Consider the following 25,845-nt stretch of genomic DNA (forward strand, 5'->3'; position numbering starts at 1 on the left):
CAAACAAAAAGATTACCATGAAACTGAATTGAACAAAACAGAATAATAATAATATTATTTCAGATAAATTTGATTCATCACCAAATGTTATACAGATTTCAATCTATAAAGAAGGAAAGAAACAAATTGATAATAGTAGACTAGTAGTTAGTTCTTCATGCTTCCCATCCCCTAAGAGTGGTGGCACGTGCGACACGATCAACTCCGAGGGTGAAGGCGCCCATTCGGAGGTTACAGTTGTGAGTCTGACACATGTTCTTGATGTTGCCGAAAGCTTTGATCATATAATTATGAAGCTGGCGGTTCACTTTCTCTTCATCCCACATAAACCCTTGAATGTTCTGCAATAATAATGGAAACCCAGTAATAAGCAAGCAATTTCAAAATGATTATTCAAAGTAGAGAGACTAGATCAGAAAGAAAGTCAGTCACCCACCTGAACCCATTCAAAGTAGCTGACTGTAACGCCTCCAGCATTTGCATATATGTCAGGAAGTATCACAACTCCTTTCTTCGACAGAATCTGCAATCCAAAATCCAAAACCAAAAGGATTGTCAGTTAAATATTTGAAAAAAGATCATTAAACAAAACAAACAAACCTCGTCTGCTTCTGGATCAGTAGGGTGGTTTGCTGCTTCAATGATGAATTTAGCCAATACACTGTTAGCATTCTCCCTTCAAAAAAAAAAAAACTCCATCAACAATGATGATGATGATGAATACATGGCTTATATAGATATAGGAAGAGAAGTATGTACTTGTTCAAAACACCTCCCAAGGCACATGGGATTAAGACATCACATTCATGGACAAGTATCTCGTTCGGATCAATGGCAACCCCTCCATTAAAGTTGTTTAAAACACCAGTTGTCTCTTTATGTTCAATCAAAGCATCTATATCAAGTCCATTTGGATTCTTCAACGCACCAGTTATGTCACTGACTGCAACCACTTTCCCTCCTCTCTCATGGACCAGCTTTGCAACCCAAGACCCAACATTCCCAAAGCCCTGACAGACAGACAATACAAACATGAATACTTTCTTTCACTACCCGATCCCAACATCTCAAACCACCACACAAAAATTAAAAAGCTACCTGAATAGCGAAAGTCAAGCCATTTATAGACTTTCCATGTTCATTGAGTAAGGCCTCAGTTGCAAAGACTACACCTCGTCCGGTTGCAGCCTCTCTACCAAGAGATCCACCAAGATCCTATATATAATTAACCAAATCTTACAACAAGAAGCAAACAACAAACATGTTTAATCTTAATCTTCTGTCCACTTACTATTGGTTTTCCTGTGACAACACCTGGTGAATGTCCATGAAACTTTGAGTATTCATCCAAAATCCACGCCATTGTCTGCACACACAATGAAAGAAGAATTAGAATGCCTTCTTTTCTTTAAGAAGAATTTGCAGGCAAATCAAAGTTTGTTCATACCTGTGAGTTAGTTCCCATATCAGGTGCTGGAACATCGACATTGACACCGATGAGATCATGAATCTTTTGAGTGAAAACCCGGGTGAGACGTTCAAGCTCGCTCCTACTCAATTCCTTAGGTGAACATCCGATTCCTCCCTTAGCTCCACCATATGGGAGATTAGCTACAGCAGTTTTCCATGTCATCAATTGAGCTAAAGCATTAACTTCGTCAAGATCAACCTTAATACCAAAGAAAACAAAATCAAACAAACCATCTCAGTAAAAAATAAAAAAAAAACTCTGTTTTCCTTACGGTTAACAACTAGATCTCAATCGAAAAAAAGTAAATCGATATTAAGACAATCGATGATCATGATAACCTCAGGATGGTAACGGATCCCTCCTTTCATGGGTCCACGAGCATTATCATGTTGAACTCTGAATCCGACGTACGACACCAGACTTCCATCGTCTTTGGGGATAGTGCACTCAACCTGATCAAAAACCCAGAACCCCATGCGTGTTAAATAAGCGATCATTTCAATTCTCATATGAATAAAGCGAATCGGAAAAAAGAAGAAAAAGATGTACCTTGATCTCACGAAATGGGATGAGAAGACTCTTTTCGAGCTTGGAATCCAACCCAAGAATCCGAGCCGCATGACGGAAATTCCGGTTGGTGGCGGCGAGAGCGTTCATGATGGATCGCCTGATCAGTAAGTTATGGAAGGAAGACGAATAGAAAGAGTAGATCGATACGTTTGAAAGTGACGGTCAACGGAGCAAACTTATTGGAAATGCAAAAAATCGAAAACGAGATCAAACAAGATGCGCTGTATGAATTGTGATTTGTAAACTGGGTTTATTGGTTTATTTATATATGGTACAAGATCAGAATTAAGGTTGATGCTGACTAGGTAATGACAAGAAAGAGAGATTTCAGTTATCTTAATTATTTTCCACCATCAATCTCTTCTTTATAACCTAATTATCTCTATTTTATTTTACAAATTTTATTTTTTATTACCTAATTATCTTTATTTTATTTTAAATTTTTTAATTTTAAATATAATTTAACTAATTAAAACCCTAAATTATATATAATCCAACCAATCAACCCAGATTTGGGAAAAATAATAATATAAATAATGAAACGGGCCCAAGAGAGCCGGGATTATTTGTAGCACGTTTCATTTACTGAATTACCCTTGATCATTCTAAATTTCATTTTTTTAATAAGATTTATTTAAAAAATTTATTATTTCTGTAAAAATCATCATAAGTACAATTGTAGATGGTTAAGATATACTGATATACTAATAATAATGATCTAATCAAATAATATCATATATTCTTATATTATAAGTACTAATATTTATTTATTATCATTAATTACTATATTTTAATTTATAACTATATATTATATAAATACTTAGTTTGTTTGATATTTGTTTTTGTTTTTTTCGTTTTAGATAATAAAAAAATTGTTTGACTTAATTTTTTTTTTAAAGTATAGTATTGAATTTTAGATAAAAGTTTTTTAAAAAAAAAAGTAATATCAAACAAGATTTAAATATATTATTTTAATACATTTTTAATTGACTGAATTTTATATTTTATAAGAGTATTAATATTAAAAAATACAAACAAAACATCAGATGGTCAAATAATGTATAATTATAAATAATTTATTATTTTCCTATTTATAGTTTTGACTGTTTATATATATATATATATATATATATATATATATATATATATATATATATATATATATATATATATATATATATATATATATATATATATATATATATTAAAAATAATATAAATATAAATGGTTATATTAATTAATTCAGTAAATTATTAAACTATTTTTTATTAATATTATAAACTGAATTATAGAAAAAGGAAAAAGGGGAAAGTTATATAAATCTTAGCCAGATTTTGGTTGAAATAATTAATGTCTTTTGTAATATCTGTAAATAAATAATTATGCATATATAATTACATTTTCTAAATTAAAATATACTAAGGATTTGTATAAATGATTTACACAAATATATAATTAAGTTACACAAATATAAGATGATTTACACAAATATATAAGACAATTTGTATAATGAATTACTTATATTCCTAAATTATCTAAACAACTATATAATTAAGTTAAAATAATTTAACTATGATTATAATGGAATAATTTGAAGAAAGTTATTAGAATATAAAATAAGATATTTATAATATAATAATAATATCATAATTTATTATATTGTGATAATATTGATATTATCACAATTTATAATATTATGATAATATCTTATTATCTTATTTTATATTCTAAAAAAGGTTAGTAATATATAAATAGTATAATTTTTTTCTTTAAAAAAGTCAATGCAACATAATATTAATGATAATCGTTTTATTGAAAAAATAATAATACAAAACACGAGTGTTCACCTTGTCACTAAATCCAACGAGATTAACCATTGTGGGTAGCAATGGAAATATAAGCCAAAAGATATATTTACAAACGAACAAACATAACATAAAATCAATTTTTAACGAGCTCGAAGATCGTTAAGAAGATCAACAAATTCAATAATCGTCTTCACCGATTTTCGAGAAGAGATCTCTCAAATCGTTATAATAATAGCATGCATTGTGGAATAAACACATCAGTCAATCGCGATCACTGAATGTCCTATAGTTTGTTTCAAGTCAAATAGTCCACAAAAAATAATCGGAAAAAAAAAACTCATCGACTCAATCTAATCGAGCTTGCGATATATATACAAACATGTTACATCCTTGACTCAGACATCATCCATTTATGACAATCATATTCAAAAGCAAGTTTCAAATCGAAGTCATTCTTTGAGTCATATAAATAGTATAAATTAATAACTCTCTTTTTTATTCTTCTTTTTTTTAATAAAAAGACACCCAAAACTATGATCCGCTTAAATAATAACTTTTTTATATATATATATATATATTCAATTTAACATCAGAAAATTTAAAATGAAAATTCATGATCCATTTTTTTCACTTAAATTTCTTATATTAATATTTAATTAAGATAAAATAAATAATAATATTTATAAATAAGATAACAACTTATTGTAGAACCTCAATAAATGAATACCTTTAGGACAAAAAAAAATATTCATTTCGCGAGATTATTTATTTATCAATTAATGAATATAATATTTATTTATCGATAAATGAATAATAATTAATTTAGATGATATTTTTAGAATTTTTTTGTAATTATATCATTTGTATATATTAAGTTGAAATGGACGTCATTCATATATTGAGTAGATAAAGTAAAGAGTACCATTTATTGAGACTATTGCATTGTGTATGCTTGATTAGATGTCTACACAATACCTTCTAACATAGATATATTTCTAAATCCTCTAGGTATCCTCATACTTCTTTAAGAAATTTTAAAATTTTATTTTATTTTTTCTTTTAATTAAGTTGTTGTTTAAAAAAATAAATTAAAGTTCATAAAATAAAATTTTGTCTACACTTCTGTTTGTTTAATCTAATAGGAAAATTAGTGACATTTCAAGTTTATTTTATCTAAATCATTGTTTGGATGAAGTACTTAAAACATATATTTACAATATTATTTTAAAGTTTTATTATTCAAACTATAATTATAATTATAAAATAAAACTTTATAAAGCTAGGCAATTTCACAATTATGTATAGGGACTAAGTCCTAAATTAGAGTTAAGAGGTTTTAATTTAATATAAATAAACAGGCATTTAAGTTTTATGGAGAATTAAACCCAAGATAAAGTATATAATATATATTTTTTGAAATATTAGAATTATAGAAGTATTTAAAATATATATATATATATCAACTTGTCATTTTCTAATTTATATCATGCAAATGTTAAGGTTTTGTAGGTTAATTCACTTATATTATCCTAATGTTGTATTTGTGAAAATAAAAAATGAGTTGTATGTCCCTCTATTAAGTTTGTCTCATTGGCTGATTATGTATTAATATTGTTTAATTAATTAAGTTATGTCTTTAATTTTATGTTGAGATACTTTTCTTGTTGAATATTAATAATAGTTATTCATAAACTCATTTTACTTTCTTACCTTAACTCAAATTATAAAATTTGCTGAGCAAATTTGATTGAAGTAATTTAATTGTTTTTAGATTTAAAATGTATATATTTATTAAATTAATTGTTTTTTTAATTATCAAATTACTTAATTAACTATTAAATATAAGAAAATAATTATGAACCCTAAAATGTTTATAGAAGTCGAAGTATAACAACATAAATTCAGAGAAGTAAAAGCAAATTTGGATGCAAATTTAATTAAAAAAGAAAGAGTTTTTTCTTTCCTTCTTTCTATTTATTTAAGACATAAAGTAAAGAAAAGAAAAGTAAAAAAACCGTTGAAATGTGCATTTCGCCGCGTATTTAGATAAGGCAGGCAGGCGCCAGCAACCAATGAGTTGCCTTACGACTCGCCACGTCACAACTCATTAACAGCTAATAATCATGATTATCACTAATCAATTGCTATCTTTCAAAACAAATTAAACAATATAAAAAACAAGGTTATTTCCCATTGGCTTAATTCAAAACACGTGCCAGAATAGTTGTATCTTGATAATATATTTAATTTTTATTATAAAAAAATCATTTATCTCATATTAAATTACAGTGATACACTTATTTTAATTATTTAAAAATTCCAGATTAAAAATTTCATTATTAATTTTCTAACTTAATTTTAATTTTTTTTTCTTATTCAATCAAAAGTGTTTGAATAATAGGTTTGATCTCTATTGGGTCATCTTTTTTTTTTCTCCTTTCATTTAGTTTAGAGTTAATTTGAATAAAAATATTTAAGCAAATAAGCTTAATCCAAAGCCGGTTGTATAACATAATTTAATTTATAATTGAAACTTTAATTACATTAAACAATAATTAAATGATATGTATATATACATATATTATATTATAAGAAATCATAAAATTTGATTCCAACAACTTCGTCTTCGGGTAGTGAAATATCAATCTCTGAACTCGGTTTTTATTTTAATATCCGACCCCAAACCCGATAAGTGTTTCTACTTCTATTTTCATCTTGATTCGTCGGATACCCAATTTCCGACGAGTATCTCATTACCCGATTAAAAAGATGGAAGAAAAAGAAAAATAACTTTAATAATTTTAAAATTAGTAATATTAAAATGTTTAAAATAAAAATAAAAATATTACTTATCTTCATACTTATTTTGTAGGTCTTAAAAAAGATAAACTAGAATTAAGAAAAAAAATATAATGAAAATTGAAAAAAGAGTTAGAGATTAAATAAAAGAATAATGAGAGTGAAGTAATATTTTGTTATTAAAATAAAAAAAAAGTTGGAGATTTATGTAGAAAATATTATTTTGGGGAATATAAAAAAAATTTAAAGTTAGAGTTTAGTGTATTCATGACAATATTTAAAGGGGAATGTGGATAAGACCAAATTAAATGATGAATTTATGATAATATTTGTAATGATAATATATTTGGAAAGTCACACATTAAACTTAAATAAAAAAATTACTTTTAATATTAATATAGTCGGGTATTATGTTTGAGTTTCGCACATTCTTCATCCCCGAGCGGCTACCTTCTCCCCCTCCTCATGATCGAACTCAAACCGATTTAAAATACTCAAATTTGACCATTAGGTACTCATGGGTATTGAACATGGGTGAGAATCTGCTGTCCCAAGTTAAGCTGTCCCCTTGCTGTCTCATATATCAAAACAACATAATTTTGATAAATTAGACAAATAAATATATATATATATATATATATATATATATATATATATATATATATATATATATATATAAATAAACCCTAAATCTTAAACTATAAACCCTAAATTTTAAATCCTAAACTCTAAATCTTAAATTTTAAATTCTAAAAAATTATATATATGACATTTTATTTTAATATTTAATTTTCTCTTTTCTCTCTACACTCTCTTCTCTCTCCTATGAGACAGCAAATGAGACATTATTTTGGGATAACAGATCCAGATCCATTGAACATACGGGTACCCATTGTTATCCCTACCAACAACATGATTATTTTTTAAAATATTATATAATATATATTTTTGTTAATTGAATAAAATAAAATTAAAAAAATATATTTAGATGTCTATTAAAATTTATGTATTATTATTAGTCGGGATATGCCATAGAGAGTTTGAATTGGCCTATTATCACATTTTTGTATATTGATGTGTACCTATATCACAATTTTGTATATTGATGTGGACCTATTATCACATTTTTGTATATTGATGTGGGATGAGGAGTATTTTGAGTTTCTTTGAAACATGACTCAAATTTAGTGAGTAATGTCTTATGTAATTGTTGGAAGGTTTGAATCGAGACAACAAATATAGTGGGTCGGAATAGTTTGATTATAATTTATATTTTTTTTTACTATTTGATTAAAAAGAAATGCTCGTATTGTATTATACCGAATCGAAAATAATTCATGTTGTCACTCATCTCCGACCGAGTACCTTCTCCCCCTCCCCAAGATCGAACCCAAACCTGATTTAAAATATCCGAACTTGGCCATTGAATACTTAAGAGTATCGGACATACGTGTACTCATTGTCATCCCTACCAACAACACAATTATTTTTTAAAATATTACATAATATATATATATATATATATATATTTTTGTTAATTGAATAAAATAAAAAAACATATATTTAGATTCTATTAAAATTTATGTATTATTATTAGTTGGATATGCTATAAAGAGTTTGAATCGGCTCATCACAATTTTTTTATAATGGTGTGGGATGATAAGTATTTTTAGTTTCTTTAGAACATGACTCGAACATAATGAGTGATGTTATAGGTAGCTATTTGAAGATTTGGATTGAGATAGTAGATATAACGGGTCAGAATAATTTAGTTACAATCCTTATTTTTTTTACTAGAAAGAAATGGTTATATTGTATTATACCATATTCAAATAGTTCATGTTGTCATTATTATCTAACTATCTAATCAAATTCATTCTGGAAAGTATGCAGGCTTCGTTCATCAGTTCATGTATTTGTTTTTATCTTTTCTTGTTTTCATGTATTTTAGTTTTCTCATCTCATACTTTATTCCTTTTTTAATATTTCATGAGTTATTTAAAAAAAATAACAACTATATTAATTGTTATGAAACTGATGTAAAAAATAGACAACACAATTTATTGTTGGTAATAGGTAAGATGTAAGATGAGTAAGCCCATGGGCTAGGTAGACCAATCTTGGTATTCCATTAAAAAATTAATTAGTAAATCTAATAGGTCAACTCAATAGGTTACAAATATTTTTTTCTAATTTATTATTTATATGAATTCAATCATTTATAAAAAAAAAATATATCTACTAAGTAAAAACAAAGGATAAAAAATGAGATTTGATAAATAAAAATTAATATGATAAAAATTTATATTTGTTTAAAAACGTCTGAGTTGGAGTTGAAGATAGGGTTGAAGTTGAAGTTTAACTACCAAATATTATTAAATTTGATAATATATATATAATTAAAAAAAATTTCAAGATATTTATTCAGCTAAATCCATCCCTCAATAAAATATTATAAACAAATATAATTTTTAAATAAATAAAAAGGGCCAAACCCGTCCATACCAAACAAATATTTAACAACATTATACATAATGTATAACTGCTGCAAGGGTGACTATTGTGATAATTATAAAAAAAATATATAAAAATAACTGAAGAAAATAAATAAACTAATAATAATATAATTGTTTTGTAAAAGTTTAGCAATTAAATATTCTAGAAGAGCGTAAGTTAAATTGGTAATTGTTTGTTAATATCGATCATTAATCTGCTACATAAAATTAGATAAGGTAATAATTAATAATTTTTCTTTTGTTTAGGAATATTATATTTAAGTAATAGAAGAATGGACAATCTTATAGCCTATACTAAAAACATGTTACTTATTGATATTACAAGTCTAATAACGATTAAGATTTAAGACTACCAACAGAATAACATGAGCAAACTTAATATCACCACTTATTTTTGTAAAATTAAAGTATAGTCTTTAATTTGCCAAAGCTAGAATAACAGGTCATCCTGGTACGAATTTGTCAAAGTCACAAATTTGTTGATGACGTGATACGGACTTTAGTGTAACAATCCCAACAGCAAAAGAGAGATTTGTTTTATTTTATTTTTACGAAAATATTAAGTTTGAGAGAAACAACAATTGAATAGTATTATATAATTTATATTCACAAATGGTTGCATTTATCCTCTTTTTCCTGTGGTTGTTTCTTGACTTGGTTACATCATTCGTGATATGGAATGATTTATATTTATGGCTTTGAAATTGATTACGCCAACATCGCCAATCAAATCAACCAAAACAAGTCAACAATTAGAATAATTGGAGAGCTTAGAATGGTTATTATGTTTAACGGAAAAAATTGATAGAAAGGTTATGTAAGTTTGATGGTCGAATTATTTTAAAAAATAATTTGAAGACTAAAATTAAGTAATTGAAGGATCACCTAGGTAATTTTTCAAACAAATAAAAATATAATAGTAAAAATGTTTAATAAGAACTATGATTATACATGGAGTATATCTTATTTATAGAACATATGAATTTTTGTCCTAGGGTCATGGATATGAGTTAAATCTACAATTATTTTAGTAAACAATTCTTGAGAAATAGTTATATCTTTAGAAGAAAAAGTTTCTTACATTTGTAATCTCAATTGTGAGTGATTGGTTATGAATTTAGTTCACTTATTTTAATTAGTCATCTTAAAATCTCACTAATAGGATGCCTAAAAAATGCAGCTAATTAAAATGTTATATTATGACAAATGATATTGTAAATTCTTTACGTAGAATACACAAAATATCCAAATTAAACCTGCATTATTGGTGCAATGTCTCATTTTAGGAACAAATTTGGTTTTTCTTTTCTTAAATTCATGTTCTATTGGCAATTATTCATGCACAAGAAATCTAGCCAATAACCTTATTCCATAATAGATACTTAAGTCTTAACCATAATTTGCGATGATTATTCTATCCATTAATCTACAAATTCAGAATTTATTAAATTTAATTATCTTTACTAATTATGATATAAAATATAGCAAGTTAAAAAAAAAAGAACAATTCTTATTTTCACATAGAAAACGCGAACTTAATTTTTTTTAAATTTTAAATCCCTAGTTTAGTTGACCTTTTTTAAATTAACAATAATGGTCTCCTTTCCAATGGAAGAATCCTTTGATTAGATCAAAAGTTGACTTTTAAATGGGTGATGACTATGTCTCTTCCGTTTTGCATACATAAGCATTTTGTTTGTTTATGTATGATTTTTTATATTTAATATTCGAGATTAATTTGTACTTTTGTACTAAGTTAATAATCTTTTGAATATAAATAAATAAAATTATGGAAAGAAATGAGTAAATTCCAAAATTAAGATTTGGTAATTCCTTATAACACTATTTGTTTCCTAATACATGATCTAATACTTATTTTTTTTCTTTCTTTCTAAAATTGATTCTAAACAATAAAGGAATACATATCTTTAGAGTTAAAAAGACAACTTAACCCTTGCACAACCAAATCTCAATCTTACTTCCATGACTCTACACACGCTGAATGAGGAACAGACCAATGAAAATCCAACTGATCTTTCGAACTCTTGAACGCCTTCCACCGATGAAGAACAGCCGTTAGATCCGCCAACTTGGCACTTATCGTCCGACAACAATTGGCATGTACAGTGATCACGTTTTGAACATCTTTACTATCTTGGCAAAAACCACTAAAGAAGAGGGTGTTAAGAAATCTTGTTTTAAGCCCCAAATGATTGAATATTATTCCTTCTCTTATCATGGCTTGCAAAACATCTTGCTCCTTCATCCCTTGGCTAGTATTTCTCTTCCCATACCATGTCTCGAGAAGTGCCACCGTTTTGTTGTTCGATCTAACCATGAAGAAGCCCGTGTTCACATCTTGAGTTTTCGACCATTCATCCCCGTTGAACCTGTCCGTGCTTATTTGAAAGTCCGGTTCATCATCAATATCACCCATTTTTATTAGTTCAGGAAATGGATTCCTTAACCATACTATATCCGTGTCCTACAACGTAAGATCAATAAAAATAATCTCACTTTTTTCTTGTTTTATTATTAAATATACACGCATGTAAGTGTTTACCGTAAATACAAAGTTATATCCCCGTCTTAGAACATCTCCAAGGAAAGACGTTCTCCTCCACATCATTTTAATAAAGTCCTCAGACATATAAAGCTCTTCTCCGGCAAAGTCAACCCCATCGGTCTCGAGCTTGTAACACCTCAGCCGGAGAAATCTACAACGTTCGAACGAAGTTTTGTCAAGCGCCACAACCAACAAATGATTAATCAAGTCCTGGGTATCATTACCCAACCAAAATCCATCCAAGAAAAGGTCTAGCATCGGTTTATCCCCCTCCGCGTAGGCCTTGTTCACGACAGTGATTATGACTGTTTTGTTTATGTCGGATACACCTGCCAACACCTCGTCCAACTCGTCTATGTAAACGGTCATGTTGAACTGCAACAATTATATAATCACTTGCACGTCGAACCACGTACGCTAGATCCATATATATATCATTTTTTTTTTATAAATACATTAAAACAAGAACTTACGTACCGTTAATGGATGGGATAAAGGGTTATACGAGGTTATCCAGGTAGATTTGTCGACAGACATCGATGGGCCGACGGCGAAGAGAAGGAGAAAGACACCGACGAGCAGAAGAGAAGCTATGGCGACATCGAAAATAGTAAGTTTCTTGCAACAGTTTTCGATCGGATTATCATCTGCTGGTCTAGAGGATAAAAGATCCATTGATTAATTATAAGATGATAAGGTATAGAATGAAATGAATTAATTATAATATATATACTTAATTATTATTATTATATATTATGGCTGTTTAAGTAAACTAATAATTATATATGATATTATTGACTTATATTTGTTTGCTTGGTCCAACAAGCTAGCTAGTATGTATAATCTAAATTTCTAACACATGACTTTTGTGACCAAGGCGGTACAAAATTATTAAGTGCAATTAATTTGTATCTAATTTTTAATTTAAGTAAACTAGAAGAGTCAACTTATATTAAAATTATTAATTTATTTTATTTTATTTTGGGGAATTGAATATTTTAGACAACAATTTTAAATTGATGACTTTTTTTTTTTTTTGAAAAGGTGAAACCATAAATTAATGATTTTATACATATCTAAGTTAAAGTTAATTTTATACTTTTATTATACAATTTATATGTAGATTATTAATATAAAATATACACGTTTATATTACAATAAAGAGAGAGGGACAAAATTCTTTAATATATTTTTTTTTATTATATACGGAATCAACTAAAATGCAAACGGGTCTTCTTCACCAATCACGTGTAGGTTCCTCCCCTACTTCCTACTTTGAAATGTCATCGATTTCGATCAACAATAATAAGTTAATATTTTTTTCAATATATATATAGCCTACAAATATAAATAAGAGAACAGACCTAAAGACAAAAACTCTTAACATTTTAGTTATTTTAATATATTGTATAAATAAATATTTTAATTAAATTAAATAATATATACTTAATTTATTTTGTTATATTTTTCTATCAAATTAAATTATAATTTTATTATTTTTTTTAAATAAAAATGAAATTGCAATTGAATGACAAACTCTTTTATAACATGGCTCAATTGAATAACAAGTAAAATACCTCAATCTTTTCTGTTTAGTGAACTCCTCCGAACAATGTCGTTCAGGCGCCATTTCATCACTGGAATTTCAAGAAAATCGAGCTTTCGGCCAACCGACGGACAGTAAGATGGTCTCAGCGGTCTCTCCTCCCCAATTGGAGAATTGAAGCTCCGACTAATTAAGGCTAAGGCTGAAGAAAATGCATGTTGATCTTTGTAAAGCAATTAATTTGCAAAGCATGCATGCCAGATCTTCGCAGGGACGTTTTTGGTTCAACTAAAAAATTGAGGCAGCTAATTAATTTGCAAAGCAATGGATCGTACGTACGTTTTCTTCATTTATGATTTTTTTTTTTAATTACCTTCTGCAATAAGAAACTGCCCTTCCAACATCTGCTTCATATATAATAACTTACACCAGCTAAAAATTTTATTATTTTTTTTCCAAAATTTAAATCTTTTAAACGATTTATCCAATATTTGAGGAATACTTTCCAATTTCAGCCTATTAGGAGGTCCAGAAGTATAACGGCCCAACTCTCTTGTCAACTAACATTTCGGGTCTAGTAGCATAAGAGGGGTGTTTCAGAATGTTGGTCTAAGATATTCTGCAGACTGGGGGGGCCGGGAAATTAAAAGAAATAGAATTGGGCCTTAAATAAATATTACCTTTATTAGAGTCAAACATATAATATGAGATGACTCAACCCCTACCTCAAACCCAAAATATGAATTTAAGTAAAATAATTTAATTTAGATTAAGGTTACTTAAATTAATCAAATAAAATAATTTCAATTTTCAAAATTTGAATCACTCCCCTCTCTATTTCAGCATCACCTTTTTTTTTTATCTCTCTTAATTTATTATTTCTCATTTAAATATAAAATCAATTTTCTAATTTATATATAATTAATTTTGAAATAAAAATAATATTAATAAAATCAAATATATCAAGTCAAATAATATTGAACGAATAAAAACCGCATTAAATAGATAAAAAAAATACGTATTAAACATGTCAAAAGACATATTAAACAAGACTAATGATTCACATACTTCTAAAATATGTTAAATGGGTTAAAAATGTGTTAAACGACTATAATACATGTTAAATATGACAAAATGAGTCAAATATTTGTTAAATGAGCTAAAAACGTATTAAGTGAGTCAAAATTGTATAAACAAAACAAAAATATGTTAAATTGATCAAAGACAACCTGTTACAACAGGTCAAATATTTGTTAACCGGGTTAAAAATGTGTTAATCAAGACAAAGATATGTTAAACATGTTAAATTAGGTCAAAGACGTGTTAAACGAAGTATAATGGATCAAATATTTGTTGAACAGATTAAAAACGTGTTAATCGAGATAAAAATGTGTTAAAAGGGTAAAAACGTAGTAAATTAGTTAAATATTTGTTAAACGAGACAAAAACAAATATATAAAAAATTAGTTTGGATTACTCAATCCATATATTAGTGAATAATATGAGTTGAATTGTGAGTTGTACAAATTTAATTTAGGTTGAATACGGTTTAAATCCATACTTAACCCATATATTAGTGAATAATATGAGTTGAATTGTGAGTTGTACTAAATTAAAAAAATTAATTTAGGTTGAATACGATTTAAATAATAAAGGTTGAATTTATTTGTTTGCTCATCCCTACATTTGGAGCTGAGGTCCTCTATTACGGAACCTTCATGTTCATTTTCACAAGGAGAGGCAAAATAATAATATTTAAAAAAGAATTATAATTTATTACCATTTTGTATCTCCTGACCGATGATAAGGTGACATAGTACTCAACTCCTACATTTATACCTATATTTCTTACTATTTTCCAAAAAAAAAAAACTATTAATAATATTAATGTAATTCTCAATATTAGACTCTATCCGTGTGCAACCTCAAAGCCAACTGAACCAAACCCATTATGTGCTCAAGCCACCTGCAATTCATCTTCACCTCATTAGTCAGCTTGCCTAAGGTCAGATTGCTTTGATCTCTTAATTTTCTTCTTTTGTTTTGTTTTTCTAATTGTTTTAAATCATTAAAAAAACAATAATATGAATTGTTGTATAAAAAATCAAAATTTGAAAAATTAGTAAAAATACGAAGTTATTAAATAGAAATCACCAAATTAGTTCAAGAGTAGTTACTAAAAAAGATTAAAAATAAAAAAACTATCTAAGAACTGTTGAAGTTAGTGTTGTGATAGGTAATACTAACATTTTAGTTCTAATAAAAATATAATACTAATAATATTAATAAAGTCTCAAAATAGTTTGATCATTTCATGCCAATCCTACTTTTGAATATATCTTGAAACAAAATTTGTACACATATCAAACGGGCTCTAATTGATAATAAAAAAACCTTAAGAAGTTATGCACTTACATGATGATATAAAAAAAATTCATTTTCCCTTATTTAATTTGCAAGTGGAAAGGGAAATTATACAAGTCCACTCAAGACTTCAATACTATACTAGTAAAGAACGACCCCATCAGGGGCTTCCTAATTAAAGTCATCGGTCAACCCTCTTCTAAAGTCTAAATTGAACACCTTAAACGCGTCATTTTATACTGAATTTTAATGTCTTCTTCCTCTCCTCCAATCTGTTCTTAAACTAGATCTGTTCTCAATCAATCAATCCATCCATCCAGATCGATTCGATCATGTGGATAGGTTATTGCTCAACCTGCCAAAAAGAGTTACAGGTTCCTCCAGGCCTTCCCTGCGTACAATGCGCATCCTGTCATTCCGTCGTTGAGGTAGCACCCGATCCTCGTATTACCAATCCTCCTCCTCCTCAGTTGCCGACGCCGCGGCCTCCTGTTCAACAACAGGGATCCAAGAGAGCCGTTATCTGTGGTATTACATATAACGACACTTCGGTTACACTCGAAGGTTGTATCAATGATGCCAAGAACATGAAATACTTCTTGCTCAACCGTTTCAATTTCCCAGAATCCTCCATTCTCATGCTTTCCGGTAATCATCATTATTTATACTTTTACAGAGATTATGAGACTCTAATTTATATTTGGTGAAACTGCAGAGGAAGAAACAGATCCAAACAGAGTACCGACAAGAAGGAACATAATATCAGCACTCCAATGGCTGGTAAAAGATTGTAAGGCTGGAGATTCATTAGTGTTTCATTATTCGGGGCATGGTTTCTCTCTGGAGGATAAAAATGGAGATGAGGTAGATGGATTTGACGAGACATTGGTTCCTTTAGACTACGAGACCGAAGGAATGATCGTGGACGATGATATAAACGAATTGATCGTGAAACCGATACCGATTGGAGTAAAACTTCACGCCATTATAGATTCTTGCCACAGCGGGACAGTTCTTGATCTGCCATTCTTATGTAGGATGGACAGGACGGGACGATATACATGGGAGGATCATAGACCTCCGTCAAAGATCTGGAAAGGAACTAAAGGAGGGGAAGTTATTTGCATTAGTGGCTGCGACGATGATCAATCTTCAATGGATACATCAGTAAGTAGTCTTTAATTCAATTCAATTTGATCCGATCTTGTTAATTTGTTTTGTATAATTCGTACGTAGGTTCTTTCTAAGGAAGCTAGTACTGGTGCAATGACATTTTCGTTCATTCAAGCTATTGAAAATGGACAGGGGACGACATACGCTAATCTTTTGTATTCGATGCGATCCATAATTCAATCTGCTGGTAGTGATATGAAGCTCAGGCGTAGGGATAAGCTTAGGAATCTTATTCTTACAGGGGAGAAGAAGTTTAGGATCAGACAGGTAATGTCCATAAATTCATCATTTCTTTGTTAAATGAAAATCTACATATAAATAGAAACGCCGTTTTCTCCAACACAACGGATCTGGTCATTAATTTATTAATTTGTGTGTTTATTGGCTCATAAAAATGAAACGATTAAATTTGAAAAATAAAATGAAATTTATGAATATTATTATCATTTTAAACTATTAAATACATCTTTTTAAATATTATTTTAATAATATTTTTAGTTTTTTCTTATGAAATATAAATTAATAATTAAATATAAAAAGTTGACTTATAATATTTTTAATTAGTATAAATTTTTTTAATACCACTTTTACCAATATAATTATATAGACACTAATAATATTAAAATGAATATTTGAACAACTTTATATGTTTATATATTAAGACACATAACTATCTAACATATAAGATTATTTTATATTTGTGTATCAGAAGATTATATTTAGTTTTAATAAAAGGTTATTCTATTACATATTAATAATGCAGGAGCCACAATTGACTGCTAATGAGCCAAGTGATTTGTATCACAAGTCGTTCTCTTTGTGACCGGATCAGACTTCATCCAGAGAAAGACAGATTTTAAGTTTATTTTGTCTTTCTTTTTGTTTTATTTAATTTTTCTTTTCAATATTAATGTCTTGCTCAATGCCTAAAAGTTGTTGACATTCTGGTTAATTTGTCACATGATTAAATTTGATACATGTTTGTATACCTTAATTTATTTCTCTTTTTAAGTTTCACCTACCATGTTGTTCATTTGCTATCATTTAGAGTTTTAAACCTAACAATAAGTTTTGAAATGCTTAACAAAATATATAATATTTTATAAAATTTAATAAATAATAATTTAAATTTAAGTAAAATTGTATGTAATAAATTCAAAAGTTCATTGGAACTAAAATAAACTAAATGTTTATGAGCACAAGGAATCCACCTAATAACGGTACATATTTCATCCTAGATCGATATTACAATCTTAATATGCGATGATTGTTCTATTCATGGAATTACAAACTAAAAATTTATTAATTAGTTTTGGTTTTGTTTATATGTATGAGTTAAAAATGGACGGACTCAGGATTTAAGACCGAGGTTGACTTAAAAATAATTTTAGGTTAACTTAAAAAAAATAATGATTTTTTAAAAATAAAGTAAATATATAAAAGTAAGTTTTACCATTATTTTTAATAATTAAATAAAAAAAAACAGTGAATTATATTGATTTTTTAAAAAAAAATTAGAGGTTATTGTCAAAACTGAACGTAAAAAATATAAAAATTCGGGTTGAGCTTCAGCCCACCCGAGCCCTTACCCAACCGAGCTCTTATCCACCCGAGCCCTTATATAGATCCGTACCTGTGTGTTAATGTATATGTTTATTTTTTCTTTATCTTGTTGTTGTTAAATTTGTATTTTCAATTCTCTCTTTGTAATCTATTTGTTATTACTTATTATTGCAAATAAAAATTGGGTTTCAAATAAAAGAAATTAAAAAAAAAATAATGATTTATTTACTACTTATTCAACACGAAGCCTATATCCAGGGCGAGCTGAGTCCGGTTAGGCAGCTGCCTGTGTCACCCTCTTCCCCTTCTAGCAACCTACAAAAATTCAAAATTTATTATAATAAAGTTATAATTAATATTATTTTAAACAATAAAGGAATACATGTTTAGAGTTAAAAAGAGAACTAAACCCTTCCACAACCAAAACTCAACCTTACATCCACGACTCTACACTCTACACAAGCGCTGAACGAAGAACAGACCAATGAAAATCCATCTGACCTTTCGAGCTCTTGAACACCTTCCACAAATGAAGAACAATCGTTAGATTTGCCAATTTGACACTTATTATCCGACAACAATTGGCATGCATGCACGGCGATGATCGCATTTTGAACTTCTTAATTTTTTTAATGATCCATTTAATAAAAAATCGTTTAAGCACAACGATAAAAACATTAAATGGAAAAAAATGATGTACAAATTTATTACATTAAAATAATTAATTGACTCGAAGATCTTCAAAAAGGTAATAAGATCTACACACGAATCCACGGGTTTTCCGGATCTAATTTTCGACATCGTCGTGATAATGACATTGTAAATAATTCTTAACGACCTACTTTCGTTGTTAAAAGTTTTTTAATTTTTTTCCATCTTATAATCCATAAAAAAATTATAGGGATAAAGACTCATTTTCTTAGTCTTTTAACTATCTTAACAAAAGCAACTAAAGTAGCGAGTGTTAAGAAATCATGCTTTTAAGCCCCCAAATGGTTATCATGGCTTGCAAAACATCTTGTTCCTTCATCCCTTGGCTAATGTTTCTCTTCCAAAACCATGTCTTGAGACGAGCCACGGTTTTGTTGTTCGATCTAACCATGAAGAAGCCCGTGTTCACATCTTGATTTTTCGACCATTCATCCCGTTCATCATCACCCATTTTTATTAGTTCAGGAAATGGATTCCTTAGCCATACTATATCAGTGTCCTACAACGTAAGATTAATGAAAAATAGTCTCACTTTTTTTTATTTTTCTAAATATACAAGCATGTATGTGTTTACCACGCAAATGAAGTTATATCCCCTTTTAGAAAGGTTAATTCTATCATTCCAGTACATTCCAGTACAGGTGTTGTATGATACCAATGAAGAAGTAACACTTATACACAAAAGTGAAACATTACCTCACTCATTTATTGATTTTTTTCTCTTTTTATATGTGTTTTTATATGTGACGTTTTTTAATGGATATATGTAAAAAGACGTTTTCCTCCCGTCATTTTAATAAAGTCCTCAACACATGGAAGGACGCATTAGGAGGCTATGGTCTATGGGGCTTAAGCCCTCCCCAAATAAAATTAATTGTTTTTTTAATATAGAAATTCTTGGATTTCTTCCTGAAGTGGATGGTTTGTTTGGGAGAAAATAGTTTGGGTGATATCAATTAGTAATCATTTTTTTTATTTAGTGATTGTTTGATTCTTTATGTCCAGTAATAATTCATAATAAATAGTTATATTTTTAAAATAATTAACATTAAGGTAGTAATATCTAAATACTTTTAAAATAATGATAGTTTTATTAATTGTCTATATAGCTAGTGTGGCAATTTTTTAAATCACACTCTTAGTTTTGATCCATTCCATCTAGCTAAATACATTCCACTCATTTCATTATAAAATTTGCAAGTTGAAATGGGATTATGCAAGTCCACTCAATACTATACTAGTAAAGAACGACCCATCAAGTAAACCTGTTCAAAAGTCTAATTAACAGAATACTTTGAACTTGTCATTTATATTGAATTTGAATGTCTAAGAAATTACTTGATCATCATGTGGAGAGGTTATTGCTCAACTTGCCTGAAAGAATTGCAGGTTCCTCCCGGCCTTCCCTGCGTACAATGCGCATCCTGTCATTCCGTCGTTTCGATAGCAGCTGATCCTCGTATTACCATCCCTCCTCCTCCCCGCCTGTTCAACAGGGATCCAAGAGAGCCGTTATCTGTGGTATTACCTATAACATGGGAGGATCATAGGCCTCCGTCAAAGGTCTGGAAAGGAACTAAAGGAGGAGAAGTTATTTGTATTAGTAGCTGCGACGATGATCAATCTGCAATTGAAACACCAGTAAGTAGCTATATACTATTTAAATCAATCAATCAATTAATTCAATTTGATCTTGCTTGTTTTGTATAACCTATGTATGTAGGTTCTATCTAAGGATGCTAGGATTAGGACTGGTGCAATGACGTATTCATTGATTCAAGCTATTGAAAATGGAGAAAATGGGACATTAACATACGGGAATCTTTTGTATTCGATGCGATCCATAATTCAATCTGGTAATGAATTGAAGCTCAGGAGTAGGGATAAACTTGTGAATATTATTTTTAAAAGTGAGAGGAAGTTTAGGATCAGACAGGTATGTGTAAAATTTACCAGTTTTTTAAATAAAAATCATTCTTATATTAAATATTAATTATGCAGGAGCCACAATTGACTACCAATGAGCAATGTGGCTTGTATAACAAGCTGTTCTCTTTGTGACCCAATACAATCAACCCATCAAAAAAATAAAACAGATTTTAAGTTTGCTTTGCCTTTCTTTTTGTTTATTTGTTTTTTTCTCTTCTATATTAATGTTTGTATACTTTAATTTTTCTTTTATTTTGTTTCTTTTTTAAGTTTGACATAGGATGTTTTGTAATTTGTAATCACTATAGATTTAGTCTCTATACAAATATTATTGTTTGGGATGGACGTTTCACTGCCATTTGTAAGAAAAAAACTGCACCAAGTGAATTTGTATGGCTGATTGAAGTTGACACCGTGAATTATTGTTATAATTTTTTCGTTTATTGTCATTTCATTAAAATCCCAAAAAGAAAAAAACGACATTAGTTCGTTTATATCAATCTTGACAAACCCTAGATTTGATACATAAAAGAAAAAACAAATGAATTAATCCACACCTACATGAGTAAAGGAAATTACAAACACAAATTCATGACTTTATTACAAAAATCATACACAAACTTTAAATTTTTATCTCACCTTGAAACTTCCAATTGAGTGACTTCATCGTATGTAAGCTCTAATTTTGCTCGCGTGTGGGAATACACCTCCACGTTCTCATGAGGGAGCTATAATTAAACATGACATCCTTCCAAATTTCGTCCACGTTTTTTTAACCTTGAATAATACACCCTTGTGTTTCTCTTGTAGTTAGTTGCTATATTTGAGTTTTTTACTTTTTTAAATGGAATACTACTCTCAAACTTATTTCTGAATTAAAATTGAAATTTAATTAATATAATAAGAGTGTTAACTAAGATTGAAAATGGCTTGTTTTCTAAATCTTTTGTTGTGATTTTTTTTTTGTTGGGTGATCTTTGTAAATGATGAGTTTATTTTTATAATGAATTCATTCTCATTAAATTCAAATAAGAATTGCATACACGTACAATTTACAAACAAAAAAAACTCTAATTGGAATGATCCAACGATTATGTGATTTGTTGAGGATTCCTCTCAACACGAACTCATTTGAATTCTTGAACGATGATCGTTGTAGTGAAGTAAGCTGAACGAATCAATAAACGGTGTCGGGAGAATATCTATCAATGATTATGAGCGGCAATTAATATTATCCTTAGCCGAGGGTTGGTATGCAACGCCGTAAAAAGTCCTGCCAAATAAAAATAGACCATTTATATATATGGTCGAAATAATGAAAAATTTATACAAATAATAGGAAAATACATGTAAGAGGTTCTCCATATGAAATATTCGAGTAACTTTTATTGAGAAAATGAAAAATAATTCAAGATACAATTATTTCGTCTCATTTGCTATTAAGAAAGTGACGCACACATACTCGAGAAAAAATGATGGCCGAACAGTTTCTAAATAATGGGTGAACTTAATTGTTTTTTTTTTTATGAATTTTATATACATAAATGGATTAATTTACCATTAATTATATTAATTTGTTATAATATGAGTATTGGGTGAGGCAACCAATGCAAGTATGCAACCGCTTAAGAATCCTCACTTTAGAGAAAAAATTATAAAAAAAATCTTTAAAATGATTTCTTATAGGGTATTATATCATTTAACTAATTAAACTAAACTTTAATATAATACAAAATTATTAATCTTTATCCTATAAGATAAAAAAAAAAAAAAAAAAACCATTTTTTTTTTTTTGCATAGGTCCCAAACTTCGGGACTAATGTTCATGGACGGCCTGATCAACTTGGGTCAATTTTATTTTAGTTGGTTCTCCAAAGCCCAAATTTCAATCAAATAATAGGCCAGCAAAGATGAAATGTCCATATTGCAAGAGCCCTAAATCCAATGTAGGCTTGTGAATGAATTTACATTTTGAGCTCATCCGTATAATATTTTTTTTAAATGTTAAAAATTTAAAGTCTAATTATATGTGGCTGAACTTGAAAGAATATATATTCGCTGTGATGAAAATAAAGAATATATTACTATTGAACCAAAGGACATGATTTTATTTTTTGTAGCCTATAATGGTCGGTCCTTGACCAATTAGAATTCTGAAAATGTGTTTTTTTACTTGGGATGGCGACAGATATCCTACCCGTCGGGTAGTGAATTACATATCCCCGTATTCGATTTCTATTTTACTACTCGATCCCGAACCCAACGGGTATTTCTATATCTTTCCCATCCCCGATTCGTCGAGTACCCGATACCCGACGAGTATTCCGTTATTCGAATAAAGTCTAAATTTATATATTTTACTATAAAAAAAACATTGATGAATAACTAAACAATAAATAACTTTAAAATAATAATATTAAAATAGAAAAATAGAAACATTATTTACCTATATAAGATGTTGAAAAACATAACAATTTTGTTGTTAGTATAATTGAAAAAGAAATATTAAAAAATATTAAGAGATAAAGATGAAAATAGATATTGAAAAATATTAAGAGATAAGATGAAAAGGATAAGAGAGAAAGATAATTTTTTATAGTTAAGAATGAAGAGAGAATAAAAAAAGTGATTAAAGAGGAAATAAGTTTTTTATAATAAAAAATAGAAGTATAGAAAATGATGAAGTGTGGGTAAGAGTGAAGTGTAAATAAGATCAAATTAAATGATGTAATTATTTTAAAGATAACGATGGGATGTGAAAGGTCACATTAATATTTAACCATAAATAAATATATATAATATATGTATATATTAATATTAATATAGTCGGTTATCGAATTTTGGTTTTGCATACTCTCCGTCCCCGACTCAATACCCGATCGGGTACCCACGAATATCGGGCATACGGGTACCCATTGTCATCTCTATTGTTAACTTAGATGCTCTTGAATCTCCAATTTAATTTATAGTATGGTATTATTATTATTATTTATCTATTTGAGGAGCAGAAACTACATTAAGATTCCAATTCATGTTTTCCAACCAAACCTCTTGCTTGCCAATTTTCAGCACATTCTGATGCTTTGAAGAGATGTAATATTCTTTGAAACAACATGATAATTATATGCTAGTTCCCCTCGCATACATTTTCTCTTTTGTTATTTTTCAATTTATCTTTGTACTTTTTATCGTTTTAATATTTTTATAAAATGATAATTAATGAAATAAGTTTAAGTGAATATAGTTTCATAAAATTGATCCAAAAATAAATAAAATTGACTTATCTAGTTTTTATTTTTAGAGCTCGTTTAGTTTGGGTTTATTGAAATAAACGTAATTTATTTAAAAAATGTTGAGGAGGGGTGATTTTGAAGAGATTTATTGATACATAATTAAATTATATTTTAATTAATTAATTGATTGAATGTTGTATAAAAGAAAAGTCAATGGAAGTAGCTCCTAATTCCTTTGTATATTGTATTGATCTCTTATTTTAACCAAGCATTGATTTATAAATATAAATAAAAATTGAAACAGTGAAAATTTTGAAAGATGAATCAAAGTTAAATAAAAATCATAATTGCTTATCATTCTCCATAAATATTGTAAGAATATTTTTTTATACTTTGGAAGGATGGCTCAGTATTTGTGACATCCTTAGGAGTTAGGTTAACATATCCTCGTTTTTTTTTATAAATTTTTTAAATCTTGTTTTATAAAAAAAAATTGGGTGTTAAATTATCAAGATACCCTTGTATATGTTTTTTTCTCCTTTTCTTCTTTTTGGGTTAATAAATGATATTTTTGATATTTTAATAGATAAAAAAATAATTAAAAATAAATAAAGTGATAGTTGAGTTTAAGATAAAATATTTAAAATAATTTAAAAATTGAGAGATCAAACAAAATCTTAAGGACTGGTTGATAAGGGTTATTTGTATAATTTTATCCAAAACTCATATATTAATCAATTCTTTTTGTAATTATTAAATTATTAATTTCTTTAATTAAAGTATTCACACTTTATTTTTATAAAATTTAAATTTTAAATATAAAAGAACATGAAGTAATTAAAAACTAAAATAATATATTTTTTTCATCAAATAAAATCTTTTTTCTAAAAACTCAATAACCCTCTCCCCAAACAAGCCCTTGTTTATAAATAATAAATTAGGTATATGATAAGATAGGGTTAGAAAAAAGGAGAGGAATAAAAAGAGAAAGAAGAAGATTTTTAGTACATCACATGGGAATCTGAAATCTGAAATGAAAGATAGAAGCATCAGATCTGTGTTAATGGATGGTTCCACTTCTCCATCTCCATTCCATTCCAATCAATTTCACTTTTTTGAAATCAAAAGTTATGGTCCATTTTCATTAATGGAACTCAGACAGCTATCATGATAACTTCCTTTCCAGCTCTTTTATTATTATTATTATTATTCTTTAATTAGATCAAACATTATAACAAATATTACCATACCTTAACTTGTAATATCTAACCTTATATATTATTTTTGTTCAATCTAAGGTTAGATATCCACTATATATGATGGGTAGTTCTAACTTTCTCTGTAAATAGAAAGAGTCTTATTATTTTTTTTACATTAATAATGTTGTAAGTAGACATGGCTGGATATATAGATGGAGATGTCATTCTTAATTATCTAGGCCTTTAATTCATTTTGAGCTTTGATTGGCAATTGAGTAACTTTACATGCAAATGGGGATATATGCACAATTAAAAGCATGTTGAAGACACTAACTTGTCAATATAATTGAGATTCAAGAAGTGTTCAAAAACTTTTTCGTTTTTGTTTATTAAATT

General features: G+C 28.1%; 3 protein-coding genes across 3 annotated transcripts; 1 reads left to right on the forward strand and 2 right to left on the reverse strand.

The window, feature by feature from the left end:
* Nucleotides 1-28: 28 nt before the first annotated feature.
* Nucleotides 29-2,181, reverse strand: LOC124925913 (glutamate dehydrogenase A). Its single transcript, XM_047466048.1, has 9 exons — nt 2,021-2,181; nt 1,810-1,923; nt 1,448-1,669; nt 1,292-1,366; nt 1,099-1,215; nt 760-1,010; nt 601-676; nt 437-523; nt 29-341 (listed from the first exon to the last, which is right to left on the reverse strand). Exons 1-9 carry the CDS (start codon nt 2,126-2,128, stop codon nt 156-158), a joined length of 1,236 nt encoding a protein of 411 aa, XP_047322004.1. The 5' UTR covers nt 2,129-2,181; the 3' UTR covers nt 29-155.
* An 8,849-nt stretch (nt 2,182-11,030) lies between these two features.
* On the reverse strand, nt 11,031-12,416 carry LOC124927429 (uncharacterized protein At1g28695-like). The gene is made up of 3 exons (XM_047467832.1): nt 12,209-12,416; nt 11,729-12,106; nt 11,031-11,650 (listed from the first exon to the last, which is right to left on the reverse strand). Exons 1-3 carry the CDS (start codon nt 12,404-12,406, stop codon nt 11,141-11,143), a joined length of 1,086 nt encoding a protein of 361 aa, XP_047323788.1. The 5' UTR covers nt 12,407-12,416; the 3' UTR covers nt 11,031-11,140.
* A 3,482-nt stretch (nt 12,417-15,898) lies between these two features.
* LOC124926556 (metacaspase-1-like) lies at nt 15,899-17,834 on the forward strand. Its single transcript, XM_047466804.1, has 4 exons — nt 15,899-16,289; nt 16,357-16,808; nt 16,878-17,081; nt 17,578-17,834. The coding sequence occupies exons 1-4, from the start codon at nt 15,974-15,976 to the stop codon at nt 17,635-17,637; spliced, it is 1,032 nt and encodes a 343-aa protein (XP_047322760.1). The 5' UTR covers nt 15,899-15,973; the 3' UTR covers nt 17,638-17,834.
* The last annotated feature ends 8,011 nt before the right edge of the window (nt 17,835-25,845 follow it).

The sequence above is a fragment of the Impatiens glandulifera genome, chromosome 2 (genome assembly GCF_907164915.1).
Source record: "Impatiens glandulifera chromosome 2, dImpGla2.1, whole genome shotgun sequence".
NCBI lineage: Eukaryota > Viridiplantae > Streptophyta > Magnoliopsida > Ericales > Balsaminaceae > Impatiens > Impatiens glandulifera.